This window comes from Neovison vison, chromosome 7 (assembly GCF_020171115.1).
Source record: "Neovison vison isolate M4711 chromosome 7, ASM_NN_V1, whole genome shotgun sequence".
NCBI classification, from domain to species: Eukaryota; Metazoa; Chordata; class Mammalia; order Carnivora; family Mustelidae; genus Neogale; species Neogale vison.
In genome coordinates this window covers 100,201,963-100,218,081 of record NC_058097.1, presented here as the reverse complement: position 1 = coordinate 100,218,081, position 16,119 = coordinate 100,201,963, and the positions used below count along the sequence as shown (strand labels likewise).

Here is a 16,119-nt window from a genome sequence, read left to right as displayed (position 1 = left end):
GGCAAATACCCAGGAGTGCAATTGCAGGGTCATAGGGTAGCTCTATTTTTAATTTCTTAAGGAATCTCCACAGTTCCCCAGAGTGGCTGCACCAACTTGCACTCCCACCAGCAGTGTAAGAGGGTTCCCTTTTCTCCACGTCCTCTCCAACACTTATTTCCTGTCTTGCTAATTTTGGCCATTCTAACTGGTGCATGGTGATATCTCAATGTGGTTTTGATTTGAATCTCCCTGATGGCCAGTCATGATGAACATTTTTCCTCAACATCATTTGTTGAATAGTTTTTCCGTTCCCCAGTGATCTGTGATACTGCCTATATAAAATATTGATTTCTTATATTTTCTCTCACTTTGATCAGAGATGGAAGTTCAGCTTCCTTTTGTATAGATCGATGATACATCTCATAAACGTGTGTGAACATGTGAAGGGCAGTGGGGTTTTGCCTGTGGTGTATAACTGATGCTTTCCTGTTGCTCTTTGAGTTCATCTCAAACAGTTCATTATATGAATGTAATTTTGTTACAATAAGGATATAGATCTAATTCTATATTTAACCAGCTTCATTACTGATAGCTAATAGCTTTAGTCTCTGACTTTTATATCCTTAAAAAGCTTAGTTTTGACTAATATATAAATCAGTTGAAGAACATTTTTGAGTAATGTTTAAAAAGAAAAGGTACAGTTGTATATTTATTTTCTGAACTCTAGCCTATACAAAAGTGATACCTAGTTGTATTCACGAATGAAAGGTAAGTTAAGGGGCGCCTGGGTGGCTCAGTGGGTTAAAAGCCTCTGCCTTCGGCTCGGGTCATGATCCCAGGGTTCTGGGATCGAGCCCCGCATCGGGCTCTCTGCTCCACGGGGAACCTGCTTTCTCCCCTCTCTCTCTCTGCCTGCCTCTCTGCCTACTTGTGATTTCTCTCTGTCAAATAAATAAATAAATAAATAAATAAATAAAAGAAAGGTAAGTTAAGTAGATGAAAAGTTTTTCAGGGAAAAGCCTTTTCCTTCAAAATTCTGTCTGCACTGGTTCATATAGGAATAGAACTCTCCTTCTTGTGTGTTTGGTTTAAAACGAAGGATGCACCTGCCTTGACGGGTCGTGATCACCCAGGGTCCGCAGTTGACCTTCAAGTGTGTTCCTGATGTGTGACCCATATGCGGGTTTGGAAGAGTAGACGATGACGCGCTCGTCCTTCCGGCAGCACACACAGTACTTTCACCGTCCTCGAAACTCCCGCATGCCCCCCAGCACCCCTCACCCAGCCCGGCTAGTCGCCGGTCTCCTTCCTGTCTCCAGAGTCTCTCGCCTTTTGCGCTACCGCAGTCCTGTGGAACTGCCGCCTGTTCTCACGGCTTCTCTGCCTTGCAGTGTGCATCGAAGGTCCCTCCTGTCCTTCGTGGCTGACAGCCCGGTGCTTCAGTGCACTAGTCCGAGACGTCCTGAGGGACCTCTTGGTCGCGTCCCAGTGGTGACAGCATGAAGAAAACTGCTCCAAACAGGCTGAAATGTGATTTTTAAAAAATGTGCTTCACTGTGTTTTCTTCTGTGAAGTTTGCTGTTCAAAGACAATATACATATTAAAAGAATCTTTGTTATTTAGATTCTTTTATCAAATATGCCTTTGCTTTAGTCTGCCTCTAAGCCTGACAAAAAACGTTTGTTCCCCGCCACGGACTAATAAAAACATTTGTATTATAGAAGCTTTTCCTTTTTCTTACTAATGTTATTAATTCATATTTTAAGTAAAAATATGATTACTAGCCACACTTTAATTTTTAGTTAATTCGAACATATTGCATATCTAATACAGGCAACAACTGTTTTGAAATTTTTGAATTAAAATTTAATTTTAAGAATTAATGATAGTATTAATTTGAAACATGTTTGCATTAAATATCACTTATAAAAGATCATGCAAGCATAATTTGTTAGCTTTGTCTAGCTAATGAAAGTAGAAGGCAGATAATGAAAACATTTCATAGGGAGTAAACCAAATAAACAATAATTTAAACTTCCTTAAAATAGGTAATATCCAAGAAGAAATAATTATAGTTTGCTAAAGAGCTCTTTTTAGGTTGTTTCTGCTTTTTAAGTAAGAGTGTGATGAACTGGTGTTAGGGCTGCAGGCAGGAAGAGGTCAGAGGCACTAGACATTCCCGCGAACACAGGAGCTGTGGAGCGGCTCCTCTGCACCTGGCTGACAGGTGTGCGTGCTTGGGGGAACGGGTGTTGCAGCATGGGACGCAGAGCTCCCCCGCGCGGAGTGAGTAATCCCCGTGTCCCCAGCCTTCATAATCATACAAAGTGAACGGCTGAGTGGATGACCGCTGTGCGGGGTGGTACCGCTGATATCACCGTGCTACCGCGTCTGTGCTCGAGCCGGGCTGACAGACTGACGGACTGACCCGGATGGACACGGGAATCACCAGTAAGTTACCTTTCTCCTACGGCGCCTCAGCACCTGCCCTGCGGACTGCACAGAAACCATCGCATGGGGCCGCTTCAGTCCGCCTCCTGCCCTCCGAGTCCTGGGCGGCGAGGGGAGTAGGACGCTCGGGGCTCGGTGGGTGGGGAGTGCAGGGTCGGCTAACACGCAGGAAGCCTGTCGATAGTGTGAGACGCCTAAGACATGCTAGGGGACGATGTGTGTTTCTCCAGGAGACATAGCGGGTTTATAAAATGCCAGATACTGAGCAGACTGAGCAGAAACACCTTTTACCAAAGAACCCTCTCTTGTTAGATGTGACCCTCCTCTGCACTACTTGGCTCAGAAAGGTGGCAGATCTGCAGGCAGTCTGGATCGGGGCCCATTCAGTTCGCAGGACCAGGACTCGGGGGCCCTGGGGGTCTGTGCTCGGACCCCATTCTCCGGTCAGCTTCGGAGCACACCCTGAACCACGGCTCATCAAGAGAAGCACTGGCTCCGGCGGAAATGCCGACTGTGAGATAACTTTTCTAATTTTACGCTTTTTATTTGGAGTAGAATTTTACCAGCAAAGGATTGTGCAAGGAAGCTTTTTTACGGTGGATGGATATTATATCAAAAACAAATTACAGTAGACTCCCGACGTAAAGCAGAATCTCTTTTTTCCAGGCACTATTTCGGAGCAGCTGGGAATGGTGTAACTTCGTCACTGAACACGACTTCTACATAATAGTTCTTTAACTATTTATTTGTTTTCCATGTTTACAAAGTTTTTAAATGAGTGTGTGTCTTGTTCTTTCCCCTCTAGAGCTGGGTAGAGAGGGCTGAGAAGCAGGCTCTCCTGTCTGACACACTCGACCTGTCAGAGCTCTTCCACCCAGACACGTTTCTCAACGCCCTCCGCCAGGAGACGGCAAGGTGAGCCGAACTCTCGACGCGTCTGTGTCTCCGCTTCCTGTGCTTGCGATCACATTCCCGTCGTTGTTCAGAAATAAACTTATTATTAAATCAAGGGAGTTACGTTATTTCCTAGTACTTGATATTTTTTAACAGGGAACTTTTAGTTTGAAAAATATTGCTTAGAATTATGGTATTTTTATTAGAATTGAAAAGATGAAATTTAATTTTTAAATTGTCGGTGATTGACCTGGATAAGCCGTGTCTGATAGGGTAGGCGGAGGAGCTACTCATAGGTAAAGGGGTCAACGGGAAAGAACAGTACGCATGGGGTTTCTCAGTCTTGCCAGCCACGTTGCGTCTCCCCGTGGTGACCACTGGGCCCTGAACAGAAGCATTTTAATTTTTGCAGACGCCTCTCTCAGACATGCCGGCCAGGCTTACTGGTGGGGAGCAGGGTTTGATAGTTAAGATCAAGCTCTTTATTTTAGGACACACTTGGATAATCATGTCATATAGACTGATTTTTTAAATAAATTAGAATGGACTAAAAGGTACTTGGAAAAGTAAACGGAACCAGATTTAGTTCTGTATTGATTCGGGGGGATTTCCATATGTAGTACCTGGGGGTCATTTCATAAGTGTCTGTGTTTTGGTTCAACTCATAAGCACAGTGGCACACTTCCCGCTTGGTGGTCCGACAGGAGGCGGAGTATGGAGCGGCGAAGCCCTGTGTGCCTTAGCAGCAGGGGATCCTGTAGGCCGTTACCTTTACAGATGTGGCGTGAGGTCTAAGACTCTGCGTCATTTAGGAAATCTGCTTCCGTGCACATTATAAATATTTCAGTTGTAAACGAAGAGGAACATGTCAGCCTTACTGTCTGTTTTTCAGTTCCTGAGATGCTTTCTAACATTGGCTGCTTCCGTGTTACAGGGCAATGGGCTGCTCGGTGGACAGCCTTAAGTTCGTAGCCTCGTGGAAAGGTCGGCTGCAAGAGGCAAAGCTGCAGATTAAGGTAGGGGTAATTCTGATGCTTATTCAGGCCTAAACGTAATAATATTGCCAACTTGATAATGATTCTGAAACTCCCGTTGCTGACTTGCTTATCTTAGTAGAGGATTAGCCGAAATATCATATCTCCTATGTGAAAAGTCAAAGTCAAGACTTAGGATGAAGCAGCTTGGACAAAACAAAAATGCTTTCCACTCTAAAAATAAGACTGTTAGGGACACAACGTATTGAAAAATGTAGTTTTTGGTAAAAAATGATACAAATCTTGAAGTTTGGTTAGGTTTCTTGCTCTAAAATTCAATTCAGTAAATGTTAACTGTACAATAAAGCAAGTATAAAGTTTGTGGAAGATAGACCAAGTCTTGTTTTTACGGAGGTTACAGTTTGTGAGTATATTAGTTTGGTGTAAAATTCAAGTCATCTGTGCTTTTTTTTTTTTTTTTTTTAAGATTTCATTTATTTATTTGACGGAGAGAGAGAGAGATCACAAGTAGGCAGAGGCAGGCAGAGAGAGAGAGAGAGGAGGAAGCTGGCTCCCCGCTGAGCAGAGAGCCGGATGCGGAGCTCGATCCCAGGACCCTGAGATCATGACCTGAGCCGAAGGCAGACCCTTCACTGACTGAGCCACCCACGTGCCCCCAGCCCTCTGTGTTTAAAAAGAAAGCCTCTCAAGCCATGTTTTGTGGCATGAATTTTCTCTGGTGGCTTTTCTGTTAAAACCCCATTGCTTTTAGAGGGGGAATGGGTCAGGAGAGACTATGGGGTCCTGGAAACAAAGGGAAGGTTTGGAGGGGAGGGGGAGTCAGGGGAGATGAGTGAGGCTGGTGATGGGCAGTCAGGAGGGCATGTACTGTACGGAGAACTGGGTGTTGTCCTAACAGTGAGTCTTGGAACACAACATCCAACACTAATGATGTACGGTACAGTGACTGACACGACACAATGAAAGAATCCATTACTTTTAAAATAATAAGGAACTCTAGCAGCATACTCATGCACATGTTAATAACAAAACCAGTTCACAGTCTGCAGTGGCAACGTCTCCCAGCGACGGCAGCCTTGGTGCGCAGCCCGGCCCCTTCTAGCCGTTCCTCCCCATCCGCACGCAGGGGCCACCGCCCCACCCGCAGCCCTCGGCCCTGACACGGCGCGTGGGGCCGGTAGCTGGTGTGTCAGAGGCCCACAGACGGTTCCCTTCTCGCATCCCCACCGTGTCTTCCAGGGCCTCACATTCATTCAGTCTTAAGTCAACCAAATGTCCACTCCAGTTCTTTCTCTTAGGCAGCCTGGGCAAGTGGCTTTTCACAGTTTCTGTTTACATAGTTGTGGTTCCCCGGTGTTTTCACTTCCCTAGTGCTCTGTGGTGTACTGTAGAGTCTGTTTATTAGGTTTACTCGTTGTCCGTCCTAGTCCACTGGAACGAAAGTCCCATGAGACGAGGCATTGTTCTCGTGGTTTGTATCCCACATATGCCGAGCCACAGCTCTCACATGGTGGGGGCTCACTTGAGCCCTCGCTGGGCAGTTGAGTTTGGGCCTCTAGTAAGAGAAGCCCCGTGGTGGGGTTGTAGTGTCTGCAGTGGCTTTCTGGTGTGCCAGAGATCTGCTCATCAACGACAAGCTGGGTCTCTTTTGGCTTCTCTAGAGCCGGCTATACAGTCCTCCCCCAGAGCTGAAGGAGTCAGAAGGATTGTCCTTCATCCCATTGTGTTTCGTTTCTTTTTTTTTTTTTTTTTTCAATTTATTTATTTTCAGAAAAACATTATTCATTATTTTTTCACCACACCCAGTGCTCCATGCAAGTCGTGCCCTCTATAATACCCACCACCTGGTACCCCAACCTCCCACCCCCACCCCGCCACCTCAAACCCCTCAGATTGTTTTTCAGAGTCCATAGTCTCTCATGGTTCACCTCCCCTTCCAATTTACCCAAATTCCCTACTCCTCTCTAACGCCCCTTGTCCTCCATGCTATTTGTTATGATCCACAAATAAGTGAAACCATATGATAATTGACTCTCTCTGCTTGACTTATTTCACTCAGCATAATCTCTTCCAGTCCCGTCCATGTTGCTACAAAAGTTGGGTATTCATCCTTTCTGATGGAGGCATAATACTCCATAGTGTATATGGACCACATCTTCCTTATCCATTCATCCGTTGAAGGGCACCTTGGTTCTTTCCATAGTTTGGCGACTGTGGCCATTGCTGCTATAAACATTGGGGTACAGATGGCCCTTCTTTTCACTCCATCTGTGTCTTTGGGGTAAATACCCAGGAGTGCAATTGCAGGGTCATAGGGAAGCTCTATTTTTAATTTCTTGAGGAATCTCCACACTGTTCTCCAAAGAGGCTGCACCAACTTGCATTCCCACCAACAGTGGAAGAGGGTTCCCCTTTCTCCACATCCTCTCCAACACATGTTGTTTCCTGTTTTGTTAATTTTGGCCATTCTAACTGGTGTAAGGTGATATCTCAATGTGGTTTTAATTTGAATCTCCCTGAGGGCTAATGATGATGAGCATTTTTTCATGTGTCTGATAGCCATTTGTATGTCTTGATTGGAGAAGTGTCTGTTCATATCTTCTGCCCATTTTTTGATGTGTTTGTCTGTTTCGTGTGGGTTGAGTTTGAGGAGTTCATTATAGATCCTGGATATCAACCTTTTGTCTGTACTGTCATTTGCAAATATCTTCTCCCATTCCGTGGGTTGCCTCTTTGTTTTTTTGACCGTTTCCTTTGCTGTGCAGACGCTTTTGATTTTGATGAAGTCCCAGAAGTTTATTTTCGCTTTTGTTTCCTTTGCCTTTGGAGACGTATCTTGAAAGAAGTTGCTGTGGCTGATATCAAAGAGATTACTGCCTATGTTCTCCTCTAAGATTCTGATGGATTCCTGTCTCACGTTGAGGTCTTTTATCCATTTTGAGTTGATCTTTGTGTACGGTGTAAGAGAATGGTCGAGTTTCGTTCTTCTACATATAGCTGTCCAGTTTTCACAGCACCATTTATTGAAGAGACTGTCTTTTTTCCACTGTATATTTTTTCCTGTTTTGTCAAAGATTAATTGACCATAGAGTTGAGGGTCCATATCTGGGCTCTCTACTCTGTTCCACTGGTCTATGTGTCTGTTTTTATGCCAGTACCATGCTGTCTTGGTGATCACAGCTTTGTAATAAAGCTTGAAATCAGGTAAGGTGATGCCGCCAGCTTTATTTTTGTTTTTCAACATTTCCTTAGCGATTCGGGGTCTCTTCTGATTCCATACAAATTTTAGGATTATTTGCTCCAGCTCTTTGAAGAATGCCGGTGGAATTTTGATCGGAATGGCATTAAAAGTATAGATTGCTCTACGCAGTATAGACATTTTAACAATGTTTATTCTTCCGATCCAAGAGCATGGAATGGTCTTCCATCTATTTGTGTCTTCTTCAATTTCTTTCATGAGTGTTCTGTAGTTCCTCAAGTACAGATCCTTTACCTCTTTAGTTAGGTTTATTCCCAGGTATCTTATGGTTCTTGGTGCTATAGTAAATGGAATTGATTCTCTAATTTCCCTTTCTGTATTTTCATTGTTAGTGTATAAGAAAGCCACTGATTTTGGGGCGCCTGGGTGGCTCAGTGGGTTAAGGCCTCTGCCTTCGGCTCAGGTCATGATCCCAGGGTTCTGGGATCAAGCCCCGCATCGGGCTCTCTGCTCAGTGGGGAGCCTGCTTCCTCCTCTCTCTCTCTGCCTGCCTCTCTGCCTACTTGTGATTTCTGTCTGTCAAATAAATGAATAAAATCTTTAAAAAAAAAAAAAAGAAAGCCACTGATTTCTGCACATTGACTTTGTATCCTGCCCCGTTGCTGAATTGCTGTATGAGTTCTAGTAGTTTGGGGGTGGAGTCTTTTGGGTTTTCCATATAAAGAATCATGTCATCTGCGAAGAGAGAGAGTTTGACTTCTTCATTACCAATTTGGATACCTTTTATTTCTCTCTGTTGTCTGATTGCTGTTGCTAGGACTTCTAATACTATGTTGAACAAGAGTGGTGAAAGTGGGCATCCTTGTCTTGTTCCTGATCTCAATGGGAAGGCTGCAAGCTTTTTCCCATTGAGGATGATATTTGCTGTGGGTCTTTTATAGATAGATTTGATGAGGTTCAGGAATGTTCCCTCTATCCCTATACTTTGAAGCGTTTTAATCAGGAACGGATGCTGGATTTTGTCAAATGCTTTTTCTGCATCAATTGAGAGGACCGTGTGGTTCTTCTCTCTTCTCATATGAATTTGTTGTATCACATTGATTGATTTGCGAATGTTGAACCATCCTTCTAGCCCAGGGATGAATCCCACCTGATCATGGTGGATAATCTTTTTAATGTGCTGTTGGATCGTGTTGGCTAGGATCTTGTTGAGAATCTTAGCATCCATATTCATCAGTGATATTGGTCTGAAATTCTCCTTTTTGGTAGGGTCCTTGCCTGGTTTGGGGATCAGGGTAATGCTGGCTTCATAGAAAGAGTCTGGAAGTTTTCCTTCTTTTTCAATTTTTTGAAACCGCTTCAGGAGAATAGGTGTTATTTCTTCTTTGAAGGTTTGGTAGAATTCCCCAGGGAATCCGTCAGGTCCTGGGCTCTTGTTTTTTGGGAGGTTTTTGATCACTGATTCAATCTCATTATTAGATATCGGTCTATTCAGGTTGTCGATTTCTTCCTGGTTCAATTTTGGGAGTTTATATTTTTCCAGGAATGCATCCATTTCATCTAGGTTGCTAAGCTTATTGGCATATAACTGTTCGTAATAACTTCTGATGATTGTTTCTACTTCCTTGGTGTTCGTAGTGATCTCTCCCTTTTCATTCATAATTTTATGAATTTGGGCTTTCTCTCTTTTCTTTTGGATTAGTGTAGCCCAGTGGCTTATCGATCTTATTGATTCTTTCAAAAAACCAGCTTCTAGTTTCATTGATACGTTCTACTGTATCTCTGGTTTCTCCCTCATTGATCTCAGCTCTAATCTTGATGATTTCCCTTCTTATGTGTGGAGTTGGTTTGATTTGTTGTTGATCCTCCAGTTCTTTAAGGTATAGAGACAGCTGGTGTGTTCTGGATTTTTCAGTTTTTTTGAGCGAGGCTTGGATGGCTATATATTTTCCCCTTAGGACCGCCTTTGCTGTATTCCATAGGTTTTGGACTGAAGTGTCTTCATTCTCATTGGTTTCCATGAATTGTTTCAGTTCTTCTTTGATCTCCTGGTTGACCCAAGCATTCTTAAGCAAGGTGGTCTTTAGCTTCCAGGTGTTTGAGTTCCTTCGGAACTTTTCCTTGTGATTGAGCTCCAGTTTCAAAGCATTGTGATCTGAGAATATGCAGGGAATAATCTCAGTCTTTTGGTATCGGTTGAGTCCTGATTTGTGACCCAGTATGTGGTCTATTCTGGAGAAGGTTCCATGTGCACTTGAGAAGAATGAGTATTCTATTGTTTTAGGGTGGAATGTTCTGTATATATCTATGAGGTCCATCTGGTCCAATGTGTCATTCAATGCTCTTGTTTCTTTATTGATTTTCTGCTTCGATGATCGTCTAATTCTGAAAGAGGCATGTTAAGATCTCCTACGATTAGTGTATTCATATCAATATGACTTTTTATCTTGATTAACAGTTTTCTTAAGTAATTGGCTGCTCCCATATTGGGAGCATAGATATTTACAATTGTTAGATCATCTTGGTGGATAGTCCCTTTAAGGATTATGTAGTGTCCTTCTGTATCTCTGACTACAGTCTTTAGTTTGAAGTCTAATTTATCTGATATGAGAATCGCTACCCCAGCCTTCTTTTGAGTCCCATTGGCATGAAAGATGCTTCTCCACCCCTTCACTTTCAGTCTGCGTGTATCTTTAGGTTCAAAATGGGTCTCTTGTAGACAGCATATGGATGGGTCCTGTCGTTTTATCCAGTCTGCAACCCTGTGCCGTTTTATGGGTGCATTTAGGCCATTCACATTGAGAGTGATTATTGATAGATACGTTTTTATTGACATCGAGTTACCTTTGAAGTCTTTCTTTCTGTAGACTGTCTCTATATTTCTGTTCAATGCTGTTCTTGGGATTTTTCCTCTTTTATGGAACCCCCCTTAATATTTCCTGCAGTGTCGGCTTGGTGGTTGCATAATCTTTTAAGCCTTGCCGGTCTTGGAAACTCTTTATCTCTCCATCCATTTTGAATGTCAGTCTTGCTGGATAAAGTATTCTTGGCTGCATGTTCTTCTCATTTAGTGCCCTGAATATATCTTGCCAGCCTCTTCTGGCTTGCCAGGTCTCTGTGGACAGGTCTGACGTTATTCTGATGGGCTTCCCTCTGTAAGTAAGGAGCCTCTTTGCCCTGGCGGCTTTCAAGAGATTATACCTACAATTATAATTCCTCAATTTGACTATCAGGTGTCGTGGTGTTTTTTTGGAATGTATAATCTTGGGTGGAGACCGTTCAGCCTCTAGTACATGAACGCTCGTTTCATTCGCGAGATTCGGAAAATTTTCATGAAGGACTTGTTCCACTATATCTTCTAGACTTCTTTCTTTCTCCTCCCCTTCAGGGATTCCAATAAGTCTGACGTTGGAACGCTTCATGGCATCATTTATTTCCCTAATTCTGCTTTCGTGGGATCTAAGCTGTTTGTTCCAGGCTTCCTCCTGATCCTTTCTCTCTATCTGTTTGTCTTCCAGATCACTAATTCTATCTTCTGTCTCAGTTACCCTAGCTTTGAGAGAGTTTAGATTAGATTGGAACTCATTGAGAGCATTGTGGACCTCCTCCCTGGTAGCTTTAAGCTCTGCCCTAACATTGTGAACATCCTGTCTGGTCGCTTTCAGTTCGGCCCTAATCAATTCTGTTTGGTCATCCATGGCTTTCTCCAACCTAGCTATTGCCTGGATAATTGTTAGCCTGACTTCTCTTTCCGACATATTGTCTATGTTGATAGCCGTTAGCTCTGTTGCAGAAGGTCCATCCTCTGTATTTTTCTTCTGTTGGGCATTCCTCCTCCTAGTTATTTTGGTGGGAGATGACTGAACAGATGTAGCTGGATGTATCAACTCTGGTGCAGTCAAGGTGCACCCTGGAACACTTCTGAGCAATCAGGATTCCCCAGCCAAACGAGAGACATAAGAAAAGAAAAAGAAAAAGAAAAAGAAAAAAAAAAGGAAAAGAAGAAAAAGAAAAAAGAGAGAGAGAGGGACAGGAAAGAAAGGGAAGATGAAAGAGAAGGTTCAGCCCAGATGGGCCCCAAGGTAAGATTTATGAAGTAGACAAACAAAGAGATAAAAAGACTGATACAATTATATGGCAAGAGAAAGAAAAAAAATATATATATATGCAAATAAAGAAAGAACCTCATCAAAAAGAACCACAAGTGTAAAATTTATATGCTATCAGGACAAACCCAAAAAGCACAGAACACTGGTGGAAGAAGATGGGAGAGTTCTTATAAATTCTCAGTGTGTGCGAGGAAGGTTGTTTTAATTCTTCCTGGATGTATCTTGATATCTTTGTTAAAGGACTCAACTTTCCTAAGATAAAGGGGATTAAAAATTGGTTTACCTATAGGGGTAGTATTGATTGGGGAAAGGGGATTACTTTGAAGTTAACTCTATATGAATATTAGAGGATAAAAATAAAAAGGAATATACTAGACTAAACTAAACTAAAATTTTTAAAAAAGGAATTCAAAAAATAAAAATGCAAAAGAAAAACCTAGGTGTATGTATCAAAAAGTTCAGGTTAGAAAGGTATTATGGAATTTGATGTACTGTACAGCTCACTGTGATGGTAAATAGGTTAAAAAAATTACCTATGTATAAAAAAATATATATATATATGAACCGGAATAGTGGAAGCGAGTGAACAATACAAGTTTTCCTATGAAGTAGTGGTGGTTCTCTTGTAGTCCTTTTTTTTTCCTTTCTTGTTTTCTGGAGGAGGGGCCTGCCACGTGGGTTGTCAGTCAATGATGTTTCCTGAGTTGAGTCCCCCCGCCCCCCTCAAGAGGGTGGGCTCTGGGGAAACTGGTTTTTTTCAGGCTTTTGTTCTCTGGCGGTTTTTTTGCTTGTTCACTTTTTTCCCTCTCACCTTGATCGCCTTTGATGGTTTTTGTAGTATTAGAAGAAATCAAACCGCACCCTGATCTCCGTCTCAGAGAGAAGCCTCAGTCTGGGTGCAGAAGCTGAATAAATTCCCCCTTGGCCGCTGGCAGCGCAGGTTCCAAGTTGCAGACCCTGGGGGCGCAGGATCCTTTGCTTGTACCCAAAGCCAAGGCAGTGGCGGCTGTCTGGGAGCTCCCGACCGCCAGAGAGGTTCCAAGCAGCGATCGCACACTGAGCTTTTGCCGCCGGCCCGGGCTGGGAGTGCCCGGCTTGCTCGCACCTCTTTTCAGAGGCGGCTGTGGGTCGGGCGCGCGTCTGAGGCACTGAGAACGGGGCGCTGGTCCGTAAGCCCCAGGCTGGGCTTTTGCACGCCTCTGTCCGGGGAAGAGTTTCGGGCGCACGGCTTAGGCTTTGAAACTATGGCGCGGGTCCAGGAGCGCCCGCCGGGCCTCAGTAACTCAGGGGAGCTTGAGGGACATGCACACGTATCTCGAGCTTTGTGGTAGGGCTAGTGTGCGTTCCGCAGACCGGCACGGCTCCCATCCCCTCACAGGAGCCGGACCCCACGCGCTCTGGGGCGCGCTGGCGGCTTAGGGACCAGGAGCTGGTTTCTCCGCCGCACTCTCTCTGCCTTCCCGCCGGGGAGGCCGTCTGGGACCGGGGACTTAAGCCCCGGTCCCTAGCCGCCCCGATTCCCACAATTTCCCCCCGCGATCCTTTGCTCTTTTGGAGTGCTTTCAACCAGTCTCCAAGTTACTGCTGGTCCCCAGACGCAGGGCACTCTCGCTCGTATTGGGGTATTACTCTCCCACCGGATGCCACTGGTGGCTCCCTCCCCCTTTTGTTTATCTTCCGATATCAGTCCGCAGTTCCCATTCCGCTTTACCTGCTCACTGGCGTCTTCTGCCCCTGTAGAGATCCAGACATGTATAATTCTGATCTCAGGCTGATTTCATGGGTGATCGGAGTTCTTTGGTAGGTAATCAGCTCACTTTGGGGTACTGGCTGAAAAGGCGCCTCTTCCTACTACCCCGCCATCTTGTCCCCCCTCCATTGTGTTTCGTTTTAACCTGAGCCTCTAACCCATAAGAACGACCTTCTCTGTCACTGCTGGTCTGATACTCTGGCCCAGCCGTTAGGGACAGGGAGGGCAGGCCTGTCATCCAGGAGCCGTGCCCCGAGCAGGCTGTGTGGTCTCGGGCTGCTGGGAGCCCCACGGATGTTGCAGGCCTCATTCTACAGATGTTCACTGTTATGAACAGCAAGGGAAATGGGTTACATTCAGAGTCAGAGCATGCTAGTGTTTCTGGAACCATGTGACCTCTGCTCTTACAACATAGGAGTAAAAGTATCTACAACCAGAAAACCCCAAGCTTCTATGTTATGTTTTGTAGATTGTAGGGGAAAGGCGGATAGTTAGTAAAACAGTATTCTAATCTTAGTTCTCCAAAAAAAACCACGTGACTTTGAGCAATTAATTCATGGAGTCATCTGAGTCCTTGTCGTCTCATTTGTCAATGGGTTTAAGAATGTTTACTGGAAGACTGAAAACTCAGGTGTGTGGGAGGGTGTGTGTTTGTGTCTGGGTCTCTTTCAACCTCCCGCGCCTTAGGCCGAGTCAGCCACAGACGTGTTCAGGCAAGGCTGTAGTTCCTCTCACCGGTCAGTGTCCCTGACCCTCCAGACCTGCCTAAGAGAACTCCTGTGTCTGTTGATCCCCAGTCCCTGGACCGTGTTCCTCTAGGGTGTCCTCGCTTCTGCTACTGACCTGCCATGGCCCAGCAGGGCTGTGAGGCGCAGGGCCGGGTCTGCCGGCGACAGGTTGCCCACGTGTCCCCACTTGGAGCTGGCCTGTGGCAGGGAGGGAACCTCCCCGGCAGCTCCGGAGCCCCCCGCTGTCCCCTGTACCACTGAGGCCACCACACCTCAAAGGGCAAATGAGGCGGCCTCGGCCCAGTCAGGTCATTGTGTTTCCTGTGCCACGGGGCTGCTTGGGAAGGCCGGGCCACCTAGTGTCCCCGTGTGCCGCGCTTCCTGTGGGAGCTGGGGGAGCTCTAGTCTGCCTTGGGCTGTCTCTCTGGTCTTGTGTTCTGCTCCTGTTGGGCCGCCTCTTTGGCTGGGTGCTTGGCTCAGTACTCTGCTGAGGAGGAGTAAAACCTGCCAAATTGTTGATTTGAGTAGTAGGAAATCCATCAGCCTGGAGACTGATGAGGTCCTCCAAGCTGTCGTTTTCGGCAATGCAGGAAATGTTTTGAGCCTGTCTTCGTCATGCCTCCCTTTAAAGGAGAGCTGCAGGGGAAACACGGGGGACCTTTGTGGAGACCTTTCCAACCCCCTGTATGTTGTTTTACGATGCAAACAATGCGGTATTATGTGTTGGCATTCTTACATTTTAGTTTCATTCTCAGGAGTAAGGAGGTCTTTAAATCCCACCGGTGACCCTTAAATTTCATGATAGGATACTCACAGGGGGTGCGGAGAGAGGAGGGGAATTTAGAAGGTGTTTCTTGGAAGTGGCAGGTCTGGGCAGTTTGGCAGCCCAGGGGAGGCTGGGGGAGTCCAGATGGCTGTTGGGGCTCAGAGGTGCCGACGATGAAACAAGGCTCGGAGAGTGTGCTTTCTCAGCCGGCCGCTCATCGTTAGCAGGAGCAGTGATGCGCCTCTGTCTCAGGAGCCGCCTGTTACAAGGTCAAGTTAGGGCTCTCTCAGCGAGAACCATGTCTACACATTTCCAGACAGACTAATTCAGCTTGAAACCTAGAGACACTCTAGGGCTGAAATTAGCAGGTACTCTGAAATTTGCACATTTTGTCAAGGCCACCATGCTTTTTCAACTTTCAAAGTGGCCCGAGTGTCATCACATCTGTGCTGGAGTAGAAAGAGTATTAAACTTAGGTCTTGCATAATTCTGTTCTTATATCAGCGCTCTCACTAACAAACAAGGTGTCTGTCTTTCCTGTGGTGCAGCAATCTTGCTGTAAAATTAGCTCTTCAGAATTACTGGTCCAGGCGTACCCCACCATGACCCCCTCACCTCCACGCTCCCTCGACCCGCTCCCGGCTACATTCTGGTAAGCCTCTCTGGACTTTAAAGGCCAGAGCACTTCCATTACCATTTGATAAAACCTGAAAGTACTAGGTAATGTTTAGAAGATCGTTCTGTCTTCGGGCACCTGGATGGCTCAGGCAGGTAAGTGTCAGACTCTTGGTTTCGGCACAGGTCGTGATCTGGGGGTCCTGGGATTGAGCCTCACATTGGGCTCTGTGCTCCATGTGAACTCTGCTTGGGATTCTCCCACTGCCCCTGCCCTGCCTGGGTATGCTCGCTCACTCGCTCTCAAATAAAACCTTTAAAGAGAAGAAATTATTCTGTATTTTCTATCAAGTCTGCACTCTGAGCCTACAAATGTGGCTCTGAACGCAGAGGACCGGCTCGACCTCTGCTGCCTTTGGATACGCTCTGGCTGGATTCACAATGCAGACACGGAGAGGATGAACACTTTCAAAGAGAAACATGAAACTAATGTTATCAGAACATTTGTATTTTTATTTTCATAATTCCCTAAATGTACACGAAGGTTAGTGTAGAGAAAGAGAAAGAGAACTCTTCATTCCTCTCCCAGCTCCGCAAGGCACGGGTGTTTTACCTTCGACTTTCGGAGCT

General features: G+C 45.3%; 1 protein-coding gene across 6 annotated transcripts in view; it reads left to right on the top strand.

Moving 5' to 3' along the window:
- DYNC2H1 (dynein cytoplasmic 2 heavy chain 1) overlaps positions 1 to 16,119 on the top strand; it is a 274,182-nt gene that overhangs the window by 232,407 nt on the left and 25,656 nt on the right. For all 6 annotated transcript variants that reach the window (XM_044257764.1, XM_044257766.1, XM_044257765.1 and 3 more), the window contains 2 exons: positions 3,239 to 3,348; positions 4,262 to 4,343. In XM_044257764.1, coding sequence (XP_044113699.1) covers positions 3,239 to 3,348; positions 4,262 to 4,343 — 192 coding nt within the window. The remainder of the gene's footprint in view (positions 1 to 3,238; positions 3,349 to 4,261; positions 4,344 to 16,119) is intronic.